Source organism: Herpailurus yagouaroundi, unplaced genomic scaffold (assembly GCF_014898765.1).
Source record: "Herpailurus yagouaroundi ecotype Mexico unplaced genomic scaffold, PumYag 77, whole genome shotgun sequence".
Lineage (NCBI taxonomy): Eukaryota > Metazoa > Chordata > Mammalia > Carnivora > Felidae > Herpailurus > Herpailurus yagouaroundi.
In genome coordinates this window covers 4,047,300-4,070,614 of record NW_024412388.1, presented here as the reverse complement: position 1 = coordinate 4,070,614, position 23,315 = coordinate 4,047,300, and the positions used below count along the sequence as shown (strand labels likewise).

Genomic DNA, 23,315 nt, shown 5'->3' with positions numbered 1-23,315 from the left:
ATGGCGGGCTGCGCGGCGCGGGCTCCGCCGGGCTCCGAGGCGCGCCTCAGCCTGGCCACCTTCCTGCTGGGTGCCTCGGTGCTCGCGCTGCCGCTGCTCACGCGCGCCGGCCTGCAGGGCCGCACCGGGCTGGCGCTCTACGTGGCTGGGCTCAACGCGCTGCTGCTGCTGCTCTACCGGCCGCCGCGCTACCAGGTGCGGGCCGGGCGGGGGTGGGCCGGGACCGGGACCGGGACCGGGGCCGGGGCCGGGGCGAGGGCGGGACCCGGGTGGGTTGGGTACAGCGCGCGGGCTCCGTCCCCCTCGGGGTCGGGGTGGGCCGGGAGCTGGGCCTGTGGGAGGGACCGCCTCCCCCGGGCGTGTTCTTTCTCCGGAAGTTCAGTTGGCAGGAGGGCCCCCGCCTCACTAGGCTGGGGGGGGGGGGGGGGGGCGGGGCGTGGGTCGCGGGCCCTCTCTCTCCCGCGGAGTGGGTGGGAAGTTGCAGTTGGTGCGGTTCAGCAGCTGCGCTTGGCGTGGGGAGGAAGCGGGCCCACGAGTTCTTTTATGTCATTTAAGTTGTGGAGACACACTTAACCTGCCGCCAAGTCAGGTCAGAAGCCTCCGCAGTGTTACTCGGAGGGGGTTGGGCACAGAGCCCCGCACGTCCCCGACTAGACTTAACTGCGTGGACTTGGGAGAGTGGCCAGTAAACGAGGTTCATGCGGTGTTCCCACTGCTCTGAATCCTAATAGCAGTAATAATAGCAATGGTAGCTCGAACTTACAGCACTCTTAAGTGCTTTATGCGGGTACTCTTCACAGCAGTCCTAGAAAGTAGGTACCATTGTTGTCCCCGTTGTGTATAGGGGGGAAACGGAGGTCCAGAGAGGTTAAGTAACTTGTCCAAGGCCACACAACCAGAGAGGGGTGGATGCGGGATTTGAACCCCAGGCACGTCTGCCTTACCTAACTCTTAGTCTCTGACCAGATCAGCTCTAAGTGTTTCCCAGTAGCCTACTTGTCCCAAGGAAGTGGGGTGTGTGCTCTTGCAGCCCGGATGTGTGCTCAGGGAACAGCCCGGTGACTGAGCTTCTTTTGGGTCCATTTCAGATAGCCATCCGAGCTTGCTTCCTTGGCTTTGTGTTCGGCTGCGGCATGTTGCTAAGTTTTAGCCAGTCTTCTTGGAGTCACTTTGGCTGGTAAGATGTATTTGGGGGAAGAGTGGTTTTGAGGCGAGGGTGGGAGGATCAGAGGGTCAGAAGTGGTATATCCTCATCTCTGTGTCTCCTCTCTGACTGGCTGAAGGCAGTTGAGGATTCTGTACGGTCTCTGATGTCCAGCTAGATCCCTATGTCTCGGACGTCGAGAACTTGTGCCCATCGGTCGCTTCTGTTGCAGGCAGAAACAGGTCTCCCTGGCACCCTCCATAGGCGCCTTCATCAGTAATGTGACGAGCCCTTCCCAGAAGAGGGTACAGGTCCTCAGTGACAGGAAGGGGCAAGGCTCTGGCTCATCTTCACAGGCCTTTTCCGTCTCTAATTTCTATTAGGTCACATCTAGCGCCTCCCCCACGGCCACTGTAGGATTTTCCCCTACACTATGATTTCATTCCCTTGAGCCTTCTAGTCCCTGACCTGGATATGAACCAGTGGCTTCAAGGTAAAAGGCTTTATCTCCCGTTATCAGTTCTCTAAGCCATCTAATCCTTCTTTGCTGGAGTTATTTGTTTTGCTGAATTTTTTGTATTCAACATACATCACTGCTTTGTTTTGACTGTGTTCCACTTTCATATTTTACTGTGTGTGGTATCCTTTCTAAAAGACTGAAGGGCCCATAATGCCTTCATGACCCTAGTCTGTTTGTGGGGTCTGTAACATTCAAAAGTAGTCTTTTCAAAGCCCCACCTTCTGCAGACCCGAAGAGTAATGTTACATGTGGGTGCCTGATGTCCACTCTCAGGTAGGTGACAGCAGGACCTCCTCAGAGAATTCAGGGACAGTTTGGCAGACCCAGACCTGCACTTGGACTTACGGCCAACTTGATTCCCTTGCCCCAACTTACCTCTCTTTCTTTTTGTTTTTAAATAGGTATATGTGCTCCTTGTCACTATTCCATTATTCTGAATATTTGGTCACAGCAGTCAATAACCCCAAAAGTCTGTCCTTGGATTCCTTTCTCCTGAATCACAGTCTGGAGTACACAGTAGCCGCTCTTTCTTCTTGGATAGAGTTCACACTCGAAAATATCTTTTGGCCAGGTCAGTGTGTCCCACGTTTCCCTCTGGAGGGGAGAAGGGTGGCTTCTGTGCAGGCCTGAGGGTGGTGACGTGGGCTCGCCTCCCAGGTGTAATCTCCCCGAGTGACTTTCCCCAGCTCTCCATCCTCACTAAGCTCTTTATAAAGGACAAGCACAGCTTGTGGGTTCCGCTTCCGGATTTTGAACGGAGGACATGTTGACCGTTTGCTTTAAGCCTTCCACGACGTACCGCACTACCTCATGTGAAGTCCCGACCTTCGATAGCTATAATTCTAATTTTACAGTCAGAGATTTGCATCTGTTCATTTTCTGTGACTTGAGACTTTTCGTGTCAAGATGTTATTAGCAAAAACCTCTGCACCTGAAACCTACTCTCAAATGGAACTTTCCACAGCAAATTAAGTAAAACATATGTGGTTCCCAGGATTTGGTAAAGGGCCAGAATGGGAAACATTGGATCCCTCTCTGCTTCACTTAGCTGTCCTTGTCCCCAAGGGAAGGAGGGGCATGTGACAGAGGGACACGGATGGAGAGCTCATCAGGTCTTTGCCATGATGCTCTAATTGGGTTGTTGGCACTTGAAGCAAATGAACAGCACAACTTAGGGGAATGTGTTTTGCTTATAATTAAATTTTAATGTGATGACAAATGCTAATTGCCCACTAGCATGTTTCCTAATGTTGCTGGCCTTGGAGAAATAGGTTCATTTTAAGCATCTGCAGGGGGAGCTCCATGGGCCCATGTCTTCACTTCCTGTGTGTCACACGTCTCTCCTCCAGAACTGAAGCAGATCACCTGGCTCAGTGCCTTGGGGTTGCTGATGGTGGTCTTTGGAGAATGTCTGAGGAAAGCGGCCATGTTCACAGCTGGTTCCAATTTCAATCACGTGGTGCAGAATGAAAAATCAGAGACTCATACCCTGGTGACAAGCGGAGTGTATGCTTGGTTTCGGCATCCTTCTTACGTCGGGTGGTTTTACTGGAGCATTGGAACCCAGGTACAATATCAGAAATGACAGTGGTCGCCTTGGATGTTTTTTACATTTTAAAAAATCTAACACCATAAGATGTACCATTTTGAAAGGTACAGTTCATTGGATCTGCAAGGTTATTGGTCTCCTTCAAATAGGTGCACGTGCCCTCTGTTGTGTTTCAGGTGGTAATGAAATAAAACCCAAAAGAATGGATTTAGTCCTTAACGGTTTTTGGGGTTTTTTTTTTTTTGTTTTTTGTTATTTTGTTTGTTTGTTTTCACTGTGTACCTAAAATCTGGGTGTCCTAAACTTGTAAACTGCTGGCGATTCTAGGTGCTGTGACCCCATCTGCCCTACCCCTTCCCTGCTTCTTCACCTTAGATCTGGAGCGCCCTTGTGGGATGAGAACAGAGATGGGGCTTCAGGGAGAGAGAGAGCCTTCTGCTGCTCAAGTGGATTCTGATTTTCATCAGAAGCTGCTCTGGTTGAGGCCTGGGTCGTGTATTAGGTTTAACGTGAGCTACCGAGGTTGGCTGTGTCTCGGGTTGCAGACTGAGCCTTGCTTCCTGACCGTTGCCTCTTGAATCTGTTTTCTTGGTCCTAGAAAGACTTGGCCAGAGAATGTGAACAGAGCTCAGGAAACTCCTCATTTCCTTGAGAAAATCCATTCTGGGCCCCCAAGCATTCCATTGGCAATACATGGATGGTCCTTTGGGGACTCCCTGTGAACCCCCCACCCCCCCCACCCATGGTGTAGAAGGGGCAGGTTACCACACAGGATTTCTTTTCTCTTTTCTTTTTTCTTTTCTTTTCTTTTCTTTTTTCTTTTCTTTTCTTTTCTTTTCTTTTCTCTTTTCTTTTCTTTTCTTTTCTTTTCTTTTCTTTTCTTTTCCTCTTTCCTTTTTTCTCTTTTCTTTTCATTTATTTTTTTAAAGTTTGTTTTGAGAGAGACCACGCATGAGCATGAGTGGGGAGGGGCTGGGAGCCAGGGAGAGAGAATCCAAAGCAGACTCCACCCTATCAGCACACAGCCTGACTCGGGGCTCAGTCTCACGAATGGTGAGTTCATGACCTGAGCCAAAATTGAGTCGGACGCTTAACTGACTGAGCCACCCAGGCGCCCCAGGATTTATTTTAAAACTTTCATTTCTGAAACTTAAGACTGCTGCATTAACGATCATACTCCCTGGGAACAAGTTGATTATAGTTGAATCGTGTAATTTACCATAAATGCTACCTATGTATTTAAGTGCTCTACGGGGCGCCTGGGTGGCGCAGTCGGTTAAGCGTCCGACTTCAGCCAGGTCACGATCTCGCGGTCCGTGAGTTCGAGCCCCGCGTCAGGCTCTGGGCTGATGGCTCAGAACCTGGAGCCTGTTTCCGATTCTGTGTCTCCCTCTCTCTCTGCCCCTCCCCCGTTCATGCTCTGTCTCTCTCTGTCCCAAAAATAAATAAACGTGGAAAAAAAAATTAAAAAAAAAATAATAATGATAATTAAAAAAAAAAAAAAATTAAGTGCTCTAGGACTAAAGAGTTTTTGTACCTCTTTGACCATAGGTCTTTTTACACTGTGGCCCGGCACACAGACATGCATGAAAACGGAACAGGTCTTTCCCAGAGCAATATTTGTTCTTACTAGTACAAAATACTCCTGTTTTCTATCTTGTTATTTGTGATGCTGTGATGCACTAAATGGATTTCGGGGCTCAGTAACAGGTTGTGGGCTGCAGTTGGGAAACCCTAGTATAGGGTGTGTTGGGAAGCCACATGTGGTTGCTGGCTGTGAGGGCACAGGCTCTGGGGCACTGACAGGGCCAGTCCTGGCTCTCATGTTGGCTGCTTGGCCTCTCTGTCCTCACACACTGAGGACAGCAGTGCCGCCCCAGAGGTTCAGTGTAGGGGCTTATTGGTCGTAAAGGGCTTAACTTGTGCCTGGAATACGGTTAAGTGCCCAGTAAGTAGTGATGGGAATAAGAAGTCAAGGGCATGTGCCTGGCTCTTGGTGGAAATCGCCCACTGGGGGAAGACATGTGTCCGTAGGGGTCCATCAGAAGGGGCAGGGGTGGAGTAGTGGGTTTCCCACACAGCACAGGAAGTTCCTGAGAGCCGGGAGGTGTTCTTGGCCTGGAGGGACTGTTTGGCTGTGGATCGGTGGGGAAGACATTCTTAAGAGTGGGGAAAACACATGAGTAAGGAAGTGAGAGGCAGTCAGAGTGGGTACAGTCCAGAGAAAAGGGGCCAGAGGAGGTGGCCGAGGTGCTGCTTTTCTGGGTTGGGGCAGGGGAGTGGTTTGAAGAAAGAAGTGATTTCATAAGCTCAGGTAGCAGTGGATCTGGTACAGGGATGGGCTGGGGCGGCAGGGGGATGGGGGGGGGGCGGTGCGGGGCAGGGGCCGGGGACCAGGCAGCTGCAGGCTGGAGGGGGTGCCTGGAACAGGAAGGGACAGGCTAGGAGCCCCACGGGGAGCTGCCGTCAGCCTGAGGACTGAAATCTGAGAAGTTGATGTTTTAATTTTTAGGTACCTCTCACATAAGAGGAACAACAGAAAAGCGTATGAAAGAAAACTGCCGTGATGAGCGTTTAGCTCTAATGTGAAAGCGGTGGGGTGGTTTCAGTGCGTGTGCCCTGGCCGCTGCTCTCAAAGACCCCGATAGTATTTGAGAATCTCTGGGGCCCTTCCCTTGACAGGAAGTCGTCCGCGGGTGTTCAGGAGAAGCAGTGCTGCTGACGTTCGTGGTGTCGGAACACTCTGACCCCGATCGACTTTGTGTCCCCTGTCAGGTGATGCTGTGCAACCCCATCTGTGGCGTTGGCTACGCTCTGACGGTGTGGCGATTCTTCCGAGATCGGACAGAAGAAGAGGAGATCTCATTAATTCACTTTTTTGGAGACGAGTACCTGGAGTATAAGAAGCGGGTGCCCACAGGCCTGCCTTTTATAAAAGGGGTCAAGGTGGAGCTATAACACAGCCGGAGCGGGCCAGGCTGGGCCGAGGGGCCTCCCCCCGCCACACAGCCCGGGACAGAACTGCCCCCGGCAGCCACGCCGCAGGATGGATTTTCTGAATCATTTTATGCGTCACCAGTTACTCTTCTGGAATATCACTCGAGACCAAACGGTCAGAAGGCCTTAGGACCAAAGGACCCCATACCCTAGAGCAATCTGTTCTTGGGCTCAATCAAGGTAGGACATAGATTAAAGGTGGGCAAGGAGCAAATAACAGCAATATTCACCAGTGCCCTTCCAGAAGGGCCCTGGCGAGAGCCCATGGCCCACGAGGTATTTAGTGTAACCAAGACCCCTCGGGAGAGGTGGGCTCACTCATGATGTCGAGTAAGGCTTCTTCTGCAGGAAGGGGTATGTGGGCATCAGTGCTTAGTGTTAGAAATTCGTTCAGAATCTTTAACCGAAAAACACAAACAGCACAGCTTCGACCTCCTTCTTTCTGTGCTTAAGTGCATGAGCATCTATACAGTTTTAAGATAATTCTTTATAAGGCACTTTGGCTCTTAATATATTTAATCGTATTTACATATCTATTTTTTATAAATAGCAGTATAGATTCAGAGGGGACTCACTTGGTGTTTATAGCCCCAACTTTTATCTGGCAGAATGGACACCTCCAGACAACTTGGCTGAGTGGCTTTGTGTTCACAAGGGCACCCCTGGCCAGGGAGACTGGACCCCTGTGGCTTTCCCTGGGGTCCTGGCTCCCGCTCTTCTCCCCAGAGGGGGCTGTTGTCAGTGACACAGGCGTGTCAAAGGGGTGTCGTTTTTCCTTTAACAGAGAAATGCTCACTGAGCACGTGCTCTGTGTAAGGCGTCGTCAGACACCGGGAAGTATTGCTCTCCGTTGGTTTGGGATTTCAGTCTTTCACCATAGCTTATACTTTTCTGTTTCATTTGAAATCTCTCAACTGTTGATTTCTATGTTCTGTTCTCAGAACTTCACCATCTCTAACATCATCTCACACCATCTTTCCCAAGGGGGTTTACGCACACACCACTGCAACATTCAAGCAAGTCAGTGTACGAGAGTCTTAAATAGAGCAAATGGTCCCGACGGAGATGTAGTCGGTATTTTTGTTTTTCAAGTTTGGGGAAAGTGGTTGGCTTTAAGTACGTAAGCTTTAGGACCCTTGTTTAATTCTGGACCAGAGAGGGCCTTGGTCTCCGCGTGGAATCCTTCCTGCAGTTCCGCGGTGGCGCTAACGGAGCCTGATTACGACGGCCGCGGCGGCCCCGGCTAGAGGGCTGCTGTGCTGCCACGCCGTGCCGGGCGGCTTCGAGGAGCCACTTAACCTTTCCGTGCCTAGACTCCCCATCCGTAGAATGGGGTCAGTACCACCTACCTCATAGGGGTGTTGTGAAAACTTAGAAGAACAACGTCAAACGTTTTTAATACTTAGATGAGAGAGAATGGCGTAAATGAAATCTATCCTGTGTCAGAGTCACACAGACGTGGACGTTGCTTAGCTGTACCAGACGCTGGAAACATGTGTTCGGAAGAGCATTTTACCAACTCAGAAACATCACTTGTTTCTAGATTTCATGGCCTAATTAATTTTTTTGTTATTATGTATACCAAAGAGGTTTACGGGTTTGTTGATTCCTGGGATGCCGCTCGCCCGTGTGAGCGGACTCTACCATCGGCCCTCGTGAGGGCCTTGCAGCCAGGCCGGCCGAGGCCGCCGCTGGAGCACTCAGCAGCAGGTCCTTCTGGCACGAACACTCCCCAGTGGGACTCAACATGCACTTACTCTGGGAACTCCAGTTGACTCACTTCTGACTTGTTCTCCAGACCACGCTTAGCAAAGTCAGCTCCGCTCACTGGGACTGCAGAATGGAGGAGGGTGTGGCTGGGGTTTTGGCAGCCATCCCCAGCTGCTTGAGGGAAAGTGCTGTGCTGTATCTACCGGGATTGGACCCAACTTTCATTCCCACTGAGGGCTGTGAAGCTGTCTTTAATAGATGGAGAACAGCTAATGATGGCCCCCTGGCTTTGTGGACAGAAAGTCTAAAGGTGTTGGCGTTTGGCGATCTCATCTTGCCCCACCTGCTAGAATTCTCAAAGCCCACCTTCCTGCCGGGCCCCTGAGCCCAGAACGTGGGCCTGGTGTTTTGTGGCGAGGTGCTGCTGTTACATCACCTGGGCTTTAAAGAGCTCTTCCAGGGGCGGGACTAGGGGGGGCGCCCTCACCCCGACTTGTACACCCAGGGCAGAAGTCAGCAGTTACTTAGGGAGAAAAGATGAACTGCTTAGGGGCAGGATTTGGCAAGTGATTGACTTTCATCTAGTACTGACATTTTCAGATTATTTTTAACTTTATAAATTTAGCAGTGACAGTGTGCATGCAGAGAATCAGGTTAATGAAGTGCAGGCTTTTGGGGTATTCCCAAAAGCTTTTGGGTAAAGGCCACGTCACCAGTTCCCTCAAATTAAGAAACTGTCAAGAGATTACTTACTTTTTCCATTGCAGGTTTTAAAGTGGAGATCCTTAAATGGAAAAAAAGGCACTGCACACAACAAAGCTACTTTGAAGCAGCGTAAAGTGAGACGTTTTATGAGGATTTGCAGGCTGTGGCCGAGAATAGCAGCTCGCAGAAAAGAGGTAGTGAGTGGGGTGAGCCTGGCCGAAAGCGAAAGGCAGCGTACCCCACTGCCCCTTCATCTGTATGAACTGCTTCTTGAGCCTCAAAACTAAACTTGATTAGTCCCTTCCATTTATTTAACACTCTGAGTGATGGATACAATAGGGAAGTATTCCTAAACCAATACACGTGTTCGTAGCTTAGGCTCAGGAGGGCTGGCCACAGCTCCAGCTTTTTGGTAGCAGCCCCTCCGTAATAGGCACAGTGACCCCCACTGTCCCTTCTCTGCACTTTCTTACTGCCTTAGATAGTTGCGATCTCCCACCACATCTTGCTCCTGTAGTGGCTCGATGAGGTTGGTGGGAGAGGCTTGCTCTCTGCGCCCTGCTGTGAGAGCTTGACGCCTTGTCCTGGGCTTGGAGGGCCAGCCGGCAGGGGTGGTCCCAAGCGCTTGCCCTAGAGGAAGCCGTCCCATAGCTAGGAGAGTAATTTAATGGAGTAATTATTTTACTCTTCTTTTTACATGCAGAAATGTTTATTTAAATATTTTAAATTGGATTTTCTTTCACAGATACTGATTATTTCCAATTCTTAAATAAAACTGTACTTGATTTCACTATGAGCGGTAGCGTGATTGTGTGGGATGTAGGACCTCTAAGATCACGTCATCACTGGCTAAGAAATGTCCGGGACCTACAGCATAAAACCAGATGTGTTTTGCCCCTTCAATTCAGTCTTGAATTCTAATTTGTAGCCAGTTTGTTGTGACGAGTTCCTCCTGCCTTTTAGGCTCCCATGGGTTTAGGCTTTGGAATGAGGAAATCAGTGCTCTGAACGCAGGGGCAGAACGGTGGATGTTAACGTGACATTTTCACGGATTGATGTGCTGCCCTACCTGGCACATGGAAGCCATTTGCTGTTCGTTTTTTGGTGGTGGTTGTTGTTGTTGTTGTTTTTTTTTTAAGTTGATTTATCTATTTTGAGAGAGAGAGGGAGAGTGCAGGTGGGGAAGGGGCAGAGAGAAAGGGAAAGAGAGAACCCCAGGCATGCTCCATACCACCGAATGCACAGCCCAATGCAGGACTTGAGCTCATGAACTGCAAGATCATGACCTGAGCCAAACCAAAGTTGGACACTTAACCGACTGAGCCAGCCAGGCGCCCCATCCGTTTGCTGTTTGAACCACCACATCGAGCTGGATATTTCCTTCAAATGTGACTGTGTGGACATTTTAACTCAAAAACTTAAAATTTTAGGTCATCTGGGTTAATTTTCCTCTTTAAAGCATTTATGAAATTACGCTTGATAGAAAGGACACCATGTAGGAGTAGGAATTTCTGGAGAAAGGATTCTGAGTCGTCCTTTAGTAATACCAGTAGAAGGTGAACACGAGAGTGACCGTTGTCTGGAGAAGCAGCAGAAAGTTGTGGGGAAGTTGTACTGACCCTCTCCTGCAGCCCGTGCCACCGGCCGCCTCTCCTTTGCCCTGGCAGCTCAGTCCTCCTTGACAGGAGAAAACGGGAGTGCCAGTTTTCCCTTTTGCTGAGTCAGTGCTCAGATTACCGGCTGGAACTTCCCAGCGGGGCCATGGCTCAGGACACCCTGAATTCTTGGGAGGCAGGCACGGCAGGGCTGTCTGAGCACGGCCCCTGACGGGGGCAGGGCCTGGCGCTCCCGCGAAGGAGGTGCCAGGCCAGCGAGGGGCTCGCACGGCACGTTCACGTGTTCACGCTTTCCAGGCGGACTGGGGCGTCGCCCCCAGTCCCCGTGAGGAGGACTGAGACTTCATGCAGTGCAAACACAGGGAAGAGTGAAACTTAAGCCAAAGAATCTGAGATTAGGACCGGTCGGAGTGTCTGGGTTTTTCCGCTGATTGGTGATTACCCCTTATGACATACCTGGTGGGAATAACCTTTCTTAAATATCCCAGTCTTGACCTGCGTGCTGTGAAATGCCCACCCCTCCGGACCAGTCGCGTTTGCTAAATCGGGCGCTCTCTCTGTGTTGGGCCCCCGCCCCCGTTTTTCAGTTTGGGTCTGTGAGGGTCTTTGTTTTTCAGTGGAGGCTCTTCTTTGAGGCTGTTTGGAGTCCGGCTGTTCCCTCTGGGTTCTGACGTCTTCTCTCTCTTCTCTGCGACACTCACTGGGTCATTCCTAAAGGGACACTTGGCATGAGTGCTGCCTGGCACCCCCCATTTCACTGTGTGCCAGCACCAGCATGGCTCCTGGGATGGGAAGCCTTTCTGGACGACACCAGTGGGTGAGCCGGAACCTTCTCTCCTAAAGGATTCTCCTCTTGTCTCTAATGGTTTTTAGTTGCCAGACATCGGCAGCTCAGGCTATGTCTGTGGCTCGCGACAACAGCTTTGAATGGACAGTCCTCTGACGCATCTGAGCCGAGTGTGGTGCCCAGGAGGGTGAGACTAGTTTCTGCTCTGTCACCAGCCACTCTAGACCGTGGCAGGTGCTCTGTGCCCTCCAAGCTCTCTTAGCTCTGGTCTCCTGCAGCCCTGGTCTCTGCCCCGTGCGCAGCAGGCTTAACTGAGAGCAAAATACTACAAGATCAGCCCGTGACGGTGACGGATCTGTTACCACACATTCTTCTCTTTCTCTGGCAAGGATTTTGGCAAACCCCGTGGTTCCAGTGACTAGTGATGCTCCCACTTGGAGGAGAGAACCCTCAGTTACTTTTCCTCATTCAAGTGAATCTGACTCACTTGGTGTAAATGCCTGTGAGCCAGCAGCCCTCAGTGGCATGAGTGGTGCAGGCAGCAGCCGTGGCCGTCTGCAATTCTGGAGTGCGGGTCACGTCTCCTCTATGAAGCCGCCATCCGGGTTCAGAACCCCTCTGACCCGTGTTTTACAAACAGACCCAGCCGAGGCTCTAGAGCTGGTCAGCGGCAAGCCTGGACCAAATGGGATAGAAAACCGGGACCTGTCTCTGAGATCGAATCGGCTGGAAAGACTCGCCTTACCTGGCCTGGGTCTCAGCACTGACGTCCTCCTCGTGTGTGTTCTGTAGGTGGTCCAGCTGTTCCCCCGCGGGCACCTGAAGCCTGTGCGGGAGAGACCGTTCCCGGGAGGCTCGAAGGCAGCGGAGCCAGTCGCTGTCCTTCAGCCCCGTCTTCGGACAAGACCAAACTGAGTGAGGCACTCGGGCCTGCCTAGGGCTTGGGTCTCAGCTGTTTACTGAGGGCCAGAGCTGCTCCCGGGGACGGCAGCTGTGCTGTGGTTGGGAAGAAGGCACCGCGGGGCCAGGTGGTGGGGAATGGCAGGAACGGACACCTGCGTGTCCCAGGATCCCTGGGACAATCTGGGAAGGGGGATCCGGTCTGGCTTCTCTGGGGAACTGAAAGGCCATTATGACTGGGGTGTGGCCAGGGGCTGCCGTGGTCAGAGGTGGACAGGGAGGGTCCCAAAAGGGCTGTTGGGCCCCGGAGTGATGGGAACTCTAGGCTCTAAGAAGGCCACTAGCTGTGGAACACCCTAGAAGGGCCAGAGAGGGTCAGTGACGGTGGCGTGGCCTGGGGCAGCCGTGGGGACAGTGGGCAGAGACAGTTACGTCAGCAGGATTCAGGGTATGTAGGAAATGGGGCGAAGGAAGGAAAGGAATCAGAAGGCCCCCTGGCCTTCTCACTTGGGCACCTGGGGGATGTGATGCCACTCCTGAGGGGTACAAACAATGGCACGTTTGGGGGAGGAAATGGGGTTCTGCCATTGTGGGATCTGAGGCCCCCATGACCTGTCCAAGTGGAGACATACCCCGCCCCAGGAGGAGGCAGCTAGAGAGGGGTCTGGAGCCCAGGGGGGCCTATACTGGGGAGGGCTCGGGGGTGGTCAGTGGCACACTGGAGTTTTAAAGTGGGGGGACCAGATGGAGCCCCTTAAGCATAGGGTGTGGGATGGGGAGAGGCTCTAGGACTGAGCCCTGCGGAAAGCTGACACTTGGGCACTGAGCAGAGGTGGCAGAGCGGCCAGTCTGTAAAGGGACAGCCTGAAGGGCAGGAGGCAAACAGGTGTGGGCTGCCTCAGAAGCAAGACAGGAGCCTGGTGAAGACAGCGGCCTGCTCTTGAGCGCCAGGAGAGGCCAAGGGCTGCAGCCAGAGGTCGCGGAGGACAACAGGCCACAGGAGCGGGCTCAGTGGGGACGGGGGTGGCGGGGGCGGGTTGCGGGCCCTGGGAGAGGAGGAAGCAGAGGCAGCAACGCCAGATGCTGGAAAATGGTGCCATGAAAAAGGACAGAGGCAGCCAGCCTCCCCCGCCCCCCCAAACCTCCAGGAGCTGGGCTCCAGCCTGAGCTCCTCCTTTCCCTTTGCCAAAACCCACCGCTGGTGCCACGTCCCCAGAGACAGGCGGGCAGGAGCACGTCCTTGAAGCTAGTTCCTCGCCGAAGCAGCACACAGAAGGAAACGTGCGCAAACTCTAAGAACGAGCCTCGGGACAGGCACGTGGCCTGCACAAGTGGGGCAGTGGCACCCAGAACGTCTCCTCCTTCCAGAGCCCCCCACCCCCACCCGGGGACGACCACCATCCCGACTGCTAATGCCAGAGGTGGTTCTGTCTGGTTTTGACATTTCATAAACGTCTCATAGACGGAATCACGCCGTCTGCGGAGCAAGCGACTCGGAACGGCAGCTTCGGAGCCGACGCGGCAACTGGTCCCGGGTAGACAGGGATTTCAGCGCAATTGTGCAGAGGCCAGGCTGCGTTTCGCCTCTCCGTGCGCATGTCAGAATAGTCACCGGAGAGGTGGCTTGGCAGTTCTGGAGGAACACCGTCACCGCACACTAGTTTTCCTTCTTCCTCAAACTCACGAAATCTCCAGGAAAGGGGCCAAAACAACAGGGGAAGGAGCCTCTCCAGGTTGAGGAGAGAAAAGGGTAACACCACAGTTTTGGAAGCTGGAGGGTCAGTGGTAACCTCAGCAGCCGGGAGAAACCCGAGCTTGGAACGGACGCGGGACACGCCCGAGCCTACTGCCTTCACACCACGGAATCGCCTCTACCAGGGAGGACAGGACAGAAATAGGGAGGGGGCCGCCTCAAGCTGCCCACGGCCAAGCGGCCTCCCCTCCCCCACCCCAGCCCCCTGAAGGGTTGGTCTCTGTGAAGGTACCAGGGTACAACACGGGTGGGAAACGAAAACCAGGGCTGCCTGCAAATGCTCCACACAGCGGCCGCCAGGAGGGAGACTGGGGAACGACAGGAAAAAAGCACTGCCCACCCTGGTCCCCCCACCCCCCTGCAGTGAAGTGCCACCCATGTGCTCTGAGTTTCTGGCCTGCCCCCTCTGCCCCCCACCCCTAATATGAGCACACGATCAAGGATGGCCTGAGAAAAGTCCTTAAAATGGAAGACAGAGAGAGGGGCGCCTGGGTGACTCGGTTGGTTAAGCGTCTGAGGTCATGATCTCACGGCTTGTGAGTTCGAGCCCCGAGTCAGGCTGTGCGCTCAGAGCCTAGAGCCTGCTTTGGATTCTGTGTCCCTCTCTCACTCTGCCCCTCCCCTCTCTCTCTCTCTCTCTCTCTCTCTCTCTCTCTCAAGAATAAACATTAAAAAAAATAATAAAATAATCCAAAAATAATAAAAATAAAATAAAACGGAAGACGGAAACCTAAACAAAAACTTGGAGGAAAGAGACTTAAGGGAGAAAGAAACAACAAACACTTGTCAGCCTTGGAGGGGTAAGAGACTGTCCATAAAACAACAGAATGCTGTGTGTTGGGGGTGGGGGGGGGGAAGACCATGTTACAAAACAAGGGCTCTTGGAAATGGAAAACAAATTTTAAACATTTTTATTTGTTTTTGAGAGAGCACGAGCAGGGGAGGGGCAGAGAGAGAGGGAGACACAGAATCCAAAGCAGGCTCCAGGCTCTAAACTGTCAGCACAGAGCCTGACGTGGGGCTCAAACCCACAGGCCGTGAAATCGTGACCTGAGCCAAAGTCGGACGCTTAACCGACTGAGCCACCCAGGCGCCCCCCAAAACAATGAAATTTTAAAAAGAGCTCTTGGGAATTTTCTTCAAAAGTGAACTCAACAGAAGGGTTGGAAGAAAAGAAATCTCTCAGTGCAGCAGAAAGACAAAGAAGAAAGTACCCAGGAGGTACATCAGCCCAGGAAAGCCAATGGTCCAATAATAGGGATTCCAGGAAGAGAAGAAGTGAAGAAATCAACTAATTCAAGAAGACATGTCAAAACTGAAGGACATGGGGGCACCTGGGTGGCTTGGTTGGTTAGGTTGGTCATGATCTCACAGTTCCTGAATTCAAATGCCACATTGGGCTCTGCACAAGGAGCTGAGCGTCCTTGGGATTCTCTCTCCGTCTCTGCCCCTCCCTGGCTTGCTCTCTTCCTCTCTCTCTCAAAATGAACAAAACAAAACAAAAAACCTGAAGCGCATGAACTTACAGACTGAAAGGTCCTTCCTAATGATGGAAGTAGACCCTCACCAGTGTGAAGTTTCAGAATGCTGGGACCAGAGAAAATTCCAGAAGCTTCGAAAGAGAGTAAGTAGATCTCATCACAAAGATTAGGAGTCAGAATGCCTTCGAACTTCTCAAAGACAATCTCGGAAGCAAGGAAATACAGTGATGCCTTCAAAGGACAATCATTTCCAATCTAGAATTTCATGACTTGTTTGTTTGAGAGAGGGAGACGGCAAGCACGGGCAGGGAAGAGGGGCAGAGGGAGAGAGAGAGAGAGAGATAAGAGAGAGAAGAGAGAAGAGAACCTCAAGCAGCCTCCACACTCAGCCAGGAGCTTGGTGAGGGGCTCAGTCCCACAACCCTGGAATCATGACCTGAGCCAAAATTGAGTCAGATGCTCAACCAACTGAGCACCCCAGGCACCCCTCCAGCCTAGAATTCGATACCCAGCAAAACCATCAGTCAAGTGCAAAGGCAGAATATAGACATTTCAGACTTGTGCTGTCCAAAATGTGTACCTCCTGTGCACCCTTTTCCAAAGAGTCACGGAAGGGTGCAGGGGCAAGGCAACGGGAGTCCCCCAGAGGGTGGTGGAGAAAGACTTCAGGCTGACCGCGGTCAGACCTACAGGGCAACCAGCCCACCCTGGAACCAGGTGATGCAAGAGACAAGCACATTGAGAACCTGCCACCAACATCCCTCTGCCACTGTAACACCTTTTGATACCCAAGTATGGTGCTGAGAGCCTAGACTTGGCTTAACCATGTAGTGAGGCAGTTCTGCCCTCTCCTCCGTGTCCTGCTGCCTGGATCTGTTGAGGGCCCTCATTTCACCCCTAAGAAGTGTCTTCTGCTTTGGCCTGTTCCTGAGGGCTAGAGGTGGGCAATGTTGTGCCTCGAAGCAGAAACTCTGAGCAGCCAACTCATTCTGTGTCTTTGAGAGATGTCCAGCACCTGGTCTGCCCAGATGCCCTGAGTAAACCCTCGTGACCTGGCCCACTGACTTCCTAAACGGAGCTCTTCTGCACGTATGGCACCTTGTCCACACACATTCAGAAGTGTCTTGGCTCCCCTGTGAACAACCCCTGCTCTCACCTGGGCTCCAGTCGCTCCTTCACCTTGGCAATGGAGCGGACGTAGGGCGTGATCTGCTTGGTGATGCTGGTCAGGTAGGCATTCTCCTGCTTCAGCTGGAGAAGGTCACGGAGCTGGGCTGTGGGGGCCAATGCCAGAGCGTTGGGTCTTGTTGGCTTCAGGTTCTTCTTGTCAGGCTCACACCTTCTACGTATCTATCCCAACTACGTCATCGATTGCCTCTTTAATTAAAGAGCATCGTGAGACTTGTGGAGGTATTGTGTTTACTGAATCCTGACCTCACATGCATCATTTTGGGGCATTAGCAATCGTGAGGCAAAGTCAAGGGCTAAGGGGAGGAGCCTGGGAGTCTGTATCTGGTTAGTGGGTAACTGACTTCCTGCCCCTGCTAACACGTGGGTTAGCTCCAGGATGGGGGTGCACCCAGCAGCAGTTGCCTGGGACCTTCGTAGATCTCCTGCTCGTTAGCTACCCGCTGGTAGGATTCCTCCCAAATCTGAAAGAGAAAGGGAGTTGGACGTTGCACATGGTCATCAGCTGGAATTTCCACTGGTGGCATTTCTGTCCTGTAGCTACTCAGGTCCACAGGGCACCCCCAGCTAGGTCGCGGGGTTCCAGGCAGCAAAGAGCCTCATTCCAGAGCCTGCCACACGAGGGCCTCATGATGGACCAGGCCAAGCTCCTCCTCCTCTCTCCTTCCCCTGTATGCCCGACGGGTGGGGCTGCAAGGGGCCCAGCGCCCGGGGAGGGCCTACCTCCTGGAAGACCGCTCTCATCCCCTCCAGGGAGGCGTACTCCAAGGCGATCTGCGCGTCCACCTGTGCGGACTTGTGCAGGATGTCTCCCATGATCTCCGCCTTGATGAGCGAGTGGTGTTTGGTGAGGTCCCGGTGCAGTTCCTGTACCTGGTCCTTCAAGTTCTGCATCTCTGCCTGCAGGCGCTGTGCACAGACACCTAGTGAGCGTGCCTCAGCAGAGGCACAGCCTCCAGGCCAGGTGGTCGGGACTCGATTTGGCCACTGCACTTTGGGCAGGCAGGGGTGGGGACATTCCCAGCCTGCAGGTCCCTGGCCCCACTCACCCGGTAGGAGTCCTCATAGTGGCGGCAGTGCTCCACAAAGGGTGTATCCTCACCCTCGGCCAGCAGCACCTTGGTGCTGATGGACCGGTGCAGCGTGGGCTTTTGGATTAGTGACCCCAGCATCTTTCCCGCTGGGGAAGGGCAGCTGGGCCCCATCAGCACGTTGGGGCCTGAGCTCGCTGCTAGCCTGAGGGGGAGAGAGCCAGTGTGGATGCAGATGTGGGGGGTTGGGAGGGTCTCCCCTTCTCCAGGCTCTCAGCCTCTCCCCGGGACTGCACCCCAGAACCACCTAGGAACTTTGAAAAAGTCTGCGCAAGGCGCACCCAAGACCAAGGACATCAGCATGGTGTTTTAAAAAATCCAGGGTAATGTCGATGTACAGGAAAAGGTCCATCCAGATGTGTCAGGGCTGGTGCATAATAAACTTTGTTCACTCACCCGCGGGACTCTGGGCATTTCACCTGACGCCCAGTCTCCCCTGACCGGGTCCCCGGGGTCCCTGGCACATACATCCAGCTCAGGCATTTCTCCCAAGTCCTCCTGGGTGTCTGGCTCTCCAGACTAAGGCCCGGAAGTCAGGCCTTACCCCAAGCTGCCCCTCCCCTTCAGTCCCTAGGCGCCGGGGGCCGAGTGGCGGAGGACATGAGCGGCAATTGGGGACAGTCCCGGGTCCTCTCTGTCCTTCCCTAACCAGGCTCTGCTCTGCCAGGTCTGCCCGGGGCTTCCGGTCCCTCCGTCTGGGGAGGGCGGCAGGCAGCCTGTCCCTACCGCGACCGGGTACCTCGTGTCGCCCCCACACCCCGCCCCGGCGGCAGGGAGGGCGCCCCCAGCTGCTCACGTGTTGGGGGCGGCCCCGGCCCCCGGCGCCCGGCGGGGCCCCAGCAGCAGCAGCGGCTCCAGGCAGCGCGCAAACTCGGCGCGGTAGTCGCTGGCGATCTGGGCGGCGGGACCGGCTGGTGAGGCGGCTTCCTCGCCCCCTCCGGCCCCGCCCCGGCCCCCCCAGCCCGCGCCGCCCCGCACCTTGCTATTCTGCGCTGGCCGGAGGCGCTGCGGCCGCGTGACGATGCCCTGCAGCCTCTCCAACAGCTCCTGCAGCGGGAGGAGGGCGCTCAGGCCCCCGGGAGCGGGGGAGGGGGGCTGGCGGGGCAGGACAGTGAGGCCCCGCGCCGCGAGGGCAAGGCTGACTTTGGCACTCACCTGGTACGTGTTGGAGTCCCTTCCCTGGGACTGTCCCAGAACCCCCACGCCACCCCAGCCCCCAAATCCACAGGCAAGTTGGGGGGAGCCGGACTTCAGTAGACACCCCACACTGTGGGCGGAGTGGAGGCTCCCGCTCCCCTCCAGGCTTCGCCGTCCTTATAAAAGGGACTCAGCTGGCCCCTGAATGGTTTGCAGATGATGGTGCGGAGGAGGAGGAGGTCAGCCGCAGAGAGCCCTGGTCCAGACCCCGGGTGGCAGGCTGCCAGGCCTCGAGGTGGGAGTCTTGGGTGTGCAGGGTGGGCTTCTGATGGGGAGAGGGAGACCCCTCAGGAGCCAGGGGGACTCACATAGCCCAGGTCCAGGAACTCAGCCTTATTGGCCAGGCTGAGGAAGGATGAACAGTTGACCAGGTGAACCTGCGGGAGGGACACTGCGCTATAAATGGCGGGGTGGGGGGGGGTGAGTGCCCAGCCCTGTACCCCCAGCTCCCCTTACCTGCAGGGTGGGCAAGAGAGTGGCCAGGTGGGAGAGCTGCTCCTTGAAGGCCTTGTCCTTCTCTTCGTATTGGCTGGGGGAGGGGCAGGCAGCCTCAACTCCTAGGGGAGTGCCACCCACCCCCACCTGGGTGGGGGGGGGCTCAGAACGGGGAGGTTCTATCTCCCCACCAGCTCTGTGCATCCTTCCCCGGCGCCCTGAGCCACCCGGCCCTCCTCGCCCAGATGTCTTGCTCCCCAGGGTGGGGCAGGGTCTGCCTAGGTCCAGGCGGGGAGATAGGTGTATGGAGGCCAAGGGACAGGGAGTGGAGACCCCACCACCACCACTCACCTCTGCACCGCCTGCAGCAAGAGCGCTTTCCTCTCGGCCAGTTTGTCCTGGAAGGGATGGCCTGCTTCTGACTGGGCGCGGTCAGCCCGCCACCTCCCGGCCCAGCACTCCCCCACGCCTGGGGCCCAGCCACACACCTGGTTCCGCTGCTGTGCCTCCAACCTCCTGGCTCTTCCTGCCTGCCCCCTACTGCCTGGGAGTCCTGGTGCCCTCACCCTAAATGTCAGCAGCTCCCCCGGGGGTGGGGGGTGGGGCGGGGAGTGTTCCCTCACCACCCCGCACCTCTGGCACCAGCCTGGGGCTGGAACTCTCCTGGCCACCGTCATTAAGTAACTCCATGCGCGGCTGCCCTGCTACACCGGAAACTCCACGCGGGCGGGAGGTGGGGTGTTGTGGGTACCGGGTTGTGGCTGATGAGGATGCTCAGCCTGTGGCTGTCGGGTCCCCACTACCCCTCACCTGCATGCTGCCGAAGAGGGCATGAATGGCGGCCTCCTCCTCCGCCGCGCTGCGCCGCACCTCCTCCACCATCGCCTGCAGCTGCGCGATGGCCTCCCGTGTGGCCGTCTGCAGGGCCTTCACGGCCTGGGAACAGGGCGGCCTCAGCCCGGCAGGCATGCACCTCCCCTGCCCTGGCGCCCTGGGCACCCCGCGCTCACCAGCACCGCCTGCTCCAGCCGCTCGCAGCCCTGCACGTAGGCTGACTCGAGGTCCACGCAGTGCGCCCGGCTCTCCCTGCGGGGACCCCGCACGTCAGCCCCGCTCCCGGCTGCCCTCCGGCACCCCCTCGCCTCCCGCTCCCCCCTACCCACCCCTGCATGTCCCGGAAGCAGCGGATGCACAGCAGCGACTTCTTGTCGGTGGAGAACATGATGTAGGGCTCGGCGTGCAGCGCTGCGGCCCGGGGCGGCGGGGACGGAGGTGAGGGCTCCGGGCAGACCCGCCCGGCCCGCCCCGGCCCCGGCCCCCACCCGACACGCCGCACTCACTGCACTTCTGGAGCACATCGCGGCTGCGCTGGCCCAGGGCCACGATGTCGTGGCGCGCGAACATGCGTGCCCGGTGCGTCTCATCGCGGCAGCGTGCGCACAGCGGCTGCCCACACGTGTTGCAGAAGTACGTGGTCTCTGCGTCCTAAGGACAGAGGACCGAGCGCAGCCTCAGCCTGCCCACGGGCCGAGGAGCCTGAGTCCCTGAGTGCGCACGTGTCAGAGAGTGTCAGTCTGAGCCTGGGGCAGGCACGCTGCTAAATGCAGCCCTTCTGGGTAATCATGACGCTTGAATATACCCAGTTTACAGATGAGGGGTGGGGGGAGCAGAAACATTTTACCTACAACAAAATTTCGTGTTTGAAGGCTTCTCAAGCCCTCCTTGGCACCCTCAACAGTGGCCAAGTAACGGTGCCCACCCTGGCCATCTGCGTCACAACTTGGCTGGGAGAGGGAAGGAGGGCCCATTGGTTCCCTCCCCTACGCAACACCTAGGGCTGAGAGGCCAGGTCTCCCACTGTCGCTGTGGCTTTGACCCCAACAATGGCTGTGTAAGCACAGACCCAACTCCTTACTTTGGCATTCAAGGCCGTTTCCTTCCATGCTGTCCCTACCTCCAACCCCTAACCTCCTGAACTGTCGGCTCTCACTTGCCCAGCACATCCTGAGCTTTTGGCCCCACAGGGCTGTCCTCCTGGGGCTTGGAATACCTTATCCAACCTTCACAAGCCAGAGTCCCTCGTGTCATTCACGTTCACAGCCCAGCCTGAAGCCTGGCCTCTGCTCCTCTTTGTTAGACTGGGGGAGGGGGGCAGGAACACCCCTCTCCAACAGCACATTGTCCTCACTTCCCCTTGGGTACAGGTAGCTTGGTCAGCTCCCCAGGTAGGAGCCCTCAAGGGCCATCCCAACTCCACCCCAAGTTTGGGGACTGGTAAGCCCTCCCCCAATGGAATGATGTTAACCTCTGCCACTATCTGGCTAGTGCCTCAGGTCACTTGTCCTGGACCTCAGTCTTCCCACCTGTAAAACGGGGCCCACATTTGGGATCCAGGGTGACTTAGGTTTTGGAAAATCCAGGGAGGGAATACTCCTCTAAGGACATGTGGGGCACTCCTCCTCCCCCCCCCCCGGGCCGGCCCCCGCCCCCCCCTCCCCCCCAGGCCTCCCTGCCTGCTTGCCGCACTCCAGGTCACAGTTGGCACACTGCACCACCTCCATGCCATCCCCTGAGCTGTCCACCAGGAACTGCAGCAGCCGATCCACAGGAGGGAGCCCGCTGGGGCCCTTCACCACCGTCTGGTGTCTGTGGAGAAGCTGCAGCCAAGATCCAGATGCCCCTTCCCCATGGCTCCTTATCTCCTTTCCCACCCCCCCCACGTTTCAGGCTGGAACTAAAAATAGGAGCTGGCGTCTGCTATAAATATCTCACCCAGTGCTCATTCTGACCCTGTCCCCCACTCTGCCCCATCCTGGGCGAATCCTGGGGGCCCATGGGGTTGGTGACCTGGGGTTTCAGAGGTGGACACCTCCCCTCTACCCTTTCTCATCGCATTGCACAAACTTAGGGCTAGCCCTTGTAACTTGAGCCAACATAACCTGCTTCTGTTGATCTAATACTCAAGGGATCCCCCAAGTGAATTACTGTCAGTGTTAGATTGCTGTGCTGAGATCCTGCACAGCCTTCCTCTTGCCTCCTGGCTTTCTAGGGGAGGGCTTCTGCCAGTTACTCCGGGCCTCGGTTAACCTGCTCTGTACAATGGGCGGGAGCCCGCATTCTGGGGCTGAGAGGTGCGGGCTGGGGGCAGCCTCTCCCAGCGGCCTCTGCCGGGAGTCAGAGCCCTGCCCTCCCTGCACCTAGCCCCGCATCTAGACGGGGCCAGTCTCCCCGGGGGGTGGGGGGCGACCACTGGGCTTTGGGGCACTCACTGGCACAGCGGGCAGGCGAGGCGGCCGTCGGTGGCGCGGCCCCGCAGGCAGCCGGCACAAAAGTCGTGGAAGCAGTCCAGCAGGCACGGGCGCTCGAACTGTGCGTGGCACAGCGGGCACACCAGCGGGTGGCCGCTCGCGGCGTCCGGGGCCCCCAGGCCCTCCAGGGGCACGAAGATGGCTCCCGACATCTTCTGGAAAAGCTCAGGAAGGCGGCGGCGCGTGCACGGTGCGGGGAGCCGGCCGCGGAGCCCGCGCGTCCCCTCTGCCCGCGCGCGGCTCCCTCCCGTCTACCCCGCCCCGGCCCGACGGGGCGTCCAGCGGTCGTGGGGCGGGGACCACCTAGGCCCGGGCTGGGGTCTGGAGCGCCCGGGGCGGGGAGAACCGGCAGCAGGCGTGCGGAGGGGTCGCGCCCTTTGCGCGCTCCCCGCCTCTCCCGCACCCCCTTGGTGGCCCCGGAAGGTCAGGCCGCAGGACCGAGCAATGCGTCCTACTCAACGTCTACCCTCCCCTGCCTCCACGTCGCCCACCTCGCCTCACTCCCACCCCAGGAATTCCCCTCCCGGTGTCCTCTGGGTGACCTGCAGGCGACACCCCTTCCGCGCTGGACCGCAGCACTGCTCGGGCACGGTGCTCCCGTGCACCCTTCCCAGGCCGGCCGCTGAGCCGCGACGAGGGCTCCCGCCACGGCCACGGTCACTCCGCGTCTCGCCCCGAGGGCAGAGGCGGGAACGCGGGGGCTGGAAAGGACCGCGCCGCGCGAGGGCCCGAGGCTCTGACTGGCTCCCGCCCGGTACCCGAGCCCGGAGCCCGGAACCGCAGGAGCGCCGCGCAGGGCTAGGCCGGAGGACCCCGACTGTGGGCTCCGCAGGGGTGCCGAGGCGCTCTGGCTAGGCCGGCTCTCTCCCGGATGACGGGGGCTGGGACACGAGTGGGTGTGTGCGGGTCCCCAGTTCCTCCACAGCCAATTGGG

General features: G+C 56.2%; 2 protein-coding genes across 4 annotated transcripts; one reads left to right on the top strand and one right to left on the bottom strand.

The window, feature by feature from the left end:
• Positions 1-9,418, top strand: ICMT (isoprenylcysteine carboxyl methyltransferase). Its single transcript, XM_040459710.1, has 5 exons — positions 1-195; positions 1,089-1,177; positions 2,066-2,235; positions 3,014-3,231; positions 5,989-9,418. The coding sequence occupies exons 1-5, from the start codon at positions 1-3 to the stop codon at positions 6,169-6,171; spliced, it is 855 nt and encodes a 284-aa protein (XP_040315644.1). The 3' UTR covers positions 6,172-9,418.
• Positions 9,419-10,143: 725 nt separating this feature from the next.
• Positions 10,144-22,652, bottom strand: RNF207 (ring finger protein 207). 3 transcript variants are annotated; one of them, XM_040459671.1, is made up of 17 exons: positions 22,343-22,645; positions 21,587-21,719; positions 20,414-20,558; positions 20,237-20,318; positions 20,084-20,159; positions 19,884-20,009; positions 19,425-19,471; positions 19,095-19,167; positions 18,947-19,015; positions 18,420-18,488; positions 18,238-18,335; positions 17,400-17,586; positions 17,074-17,259; positions 16,763-16,814; positions 16,319-16,436; positions 11,774-11,854; positions 10,144-10,952 (listed from the first exon to the last, which is right to left on the bottom strand). In XM_040459671.1, the coding sequence occupies exons 1-17, from the start codon at positions 22,531-22,533 to the stop codon at positions 10,781-10,783; spliced, it is 1,905 nt and encodes a 634-aa protein (XP_040315605.1). In that variant the 5' UTR covers positions 22,534-22,645; the 3' UTR covers positions 10,144-10,780. The 3 variants fall into 3 exon arrangements, with proteins under 3 accessions (XP_040315605.1, XP_040315614.1, XP_040315624.1); XM_040459690.1 differs by lacking the exons at positions 10,144-10,952; positions 11,774-11,854 and having other exon boundaries at positions 16,756-16,814; positions 22,343-22,652; XM_040459680.1 differs by lacking the exons at positions 18,238-18,335; positions 18,420-18,488; positions 19,095-19,167.
• Positions 22,653-23,315: the final 663 nt, after the last annotated feature.

What these genes read in the sequence shown, in the direction of transcription:
- ICMT (XM_040459710.1), top strand. Translation starts at nt 1, where the DNA reads ATGGCGGGCTGCGCGGCGCGGGCTCCGCCGGGCTCCGAGGCGCGCCTC. An exon ending in ACCGGCCGCCGCGCTACCAG is followed by an intron (nt 196 to 1,088) that starts GTGCGGGCCGGG and finishes GGTCCATTTCAG; the next exon opens with ATAGCCATCCGAGCTTGCTT. An exon ending in TCTTGGAGTCACTTTGGCTG is followed by an intron (nt 1,178 to 2,065) that starts GTAAGATGTATT and finishes GTTTTTAAATAG; the next exon opens with GTATATGTGCTCCTTGTCAC.
- RNF207 (XM_040459671.1), bottom strand. Translation starts at nt 22,533, where the DNA reads ATGTCGGGAGCCATCTTCGTGCCCCTGGAGGGCCTGGGGGCCCCGGAC. An exon ending in TGAGAGCGGTCTTCCAGGAG is followed by an intron (nt 16,815 to 17,073) that starts GTAGGCCCTCCC and finishes TTTCTCTTTCAG; the next exon opens with ATTTGGGAGGAATCCTACCA. An exon ending in CGAGCAGGAGATCTACGAAG is followed by an intron (nt 16,437 to 16,762) that starts GTCCCAGGCAAC and finishes TGGCCCCCACAG; the next exon opens with CCCAGCTCCGTGACCTTCTC.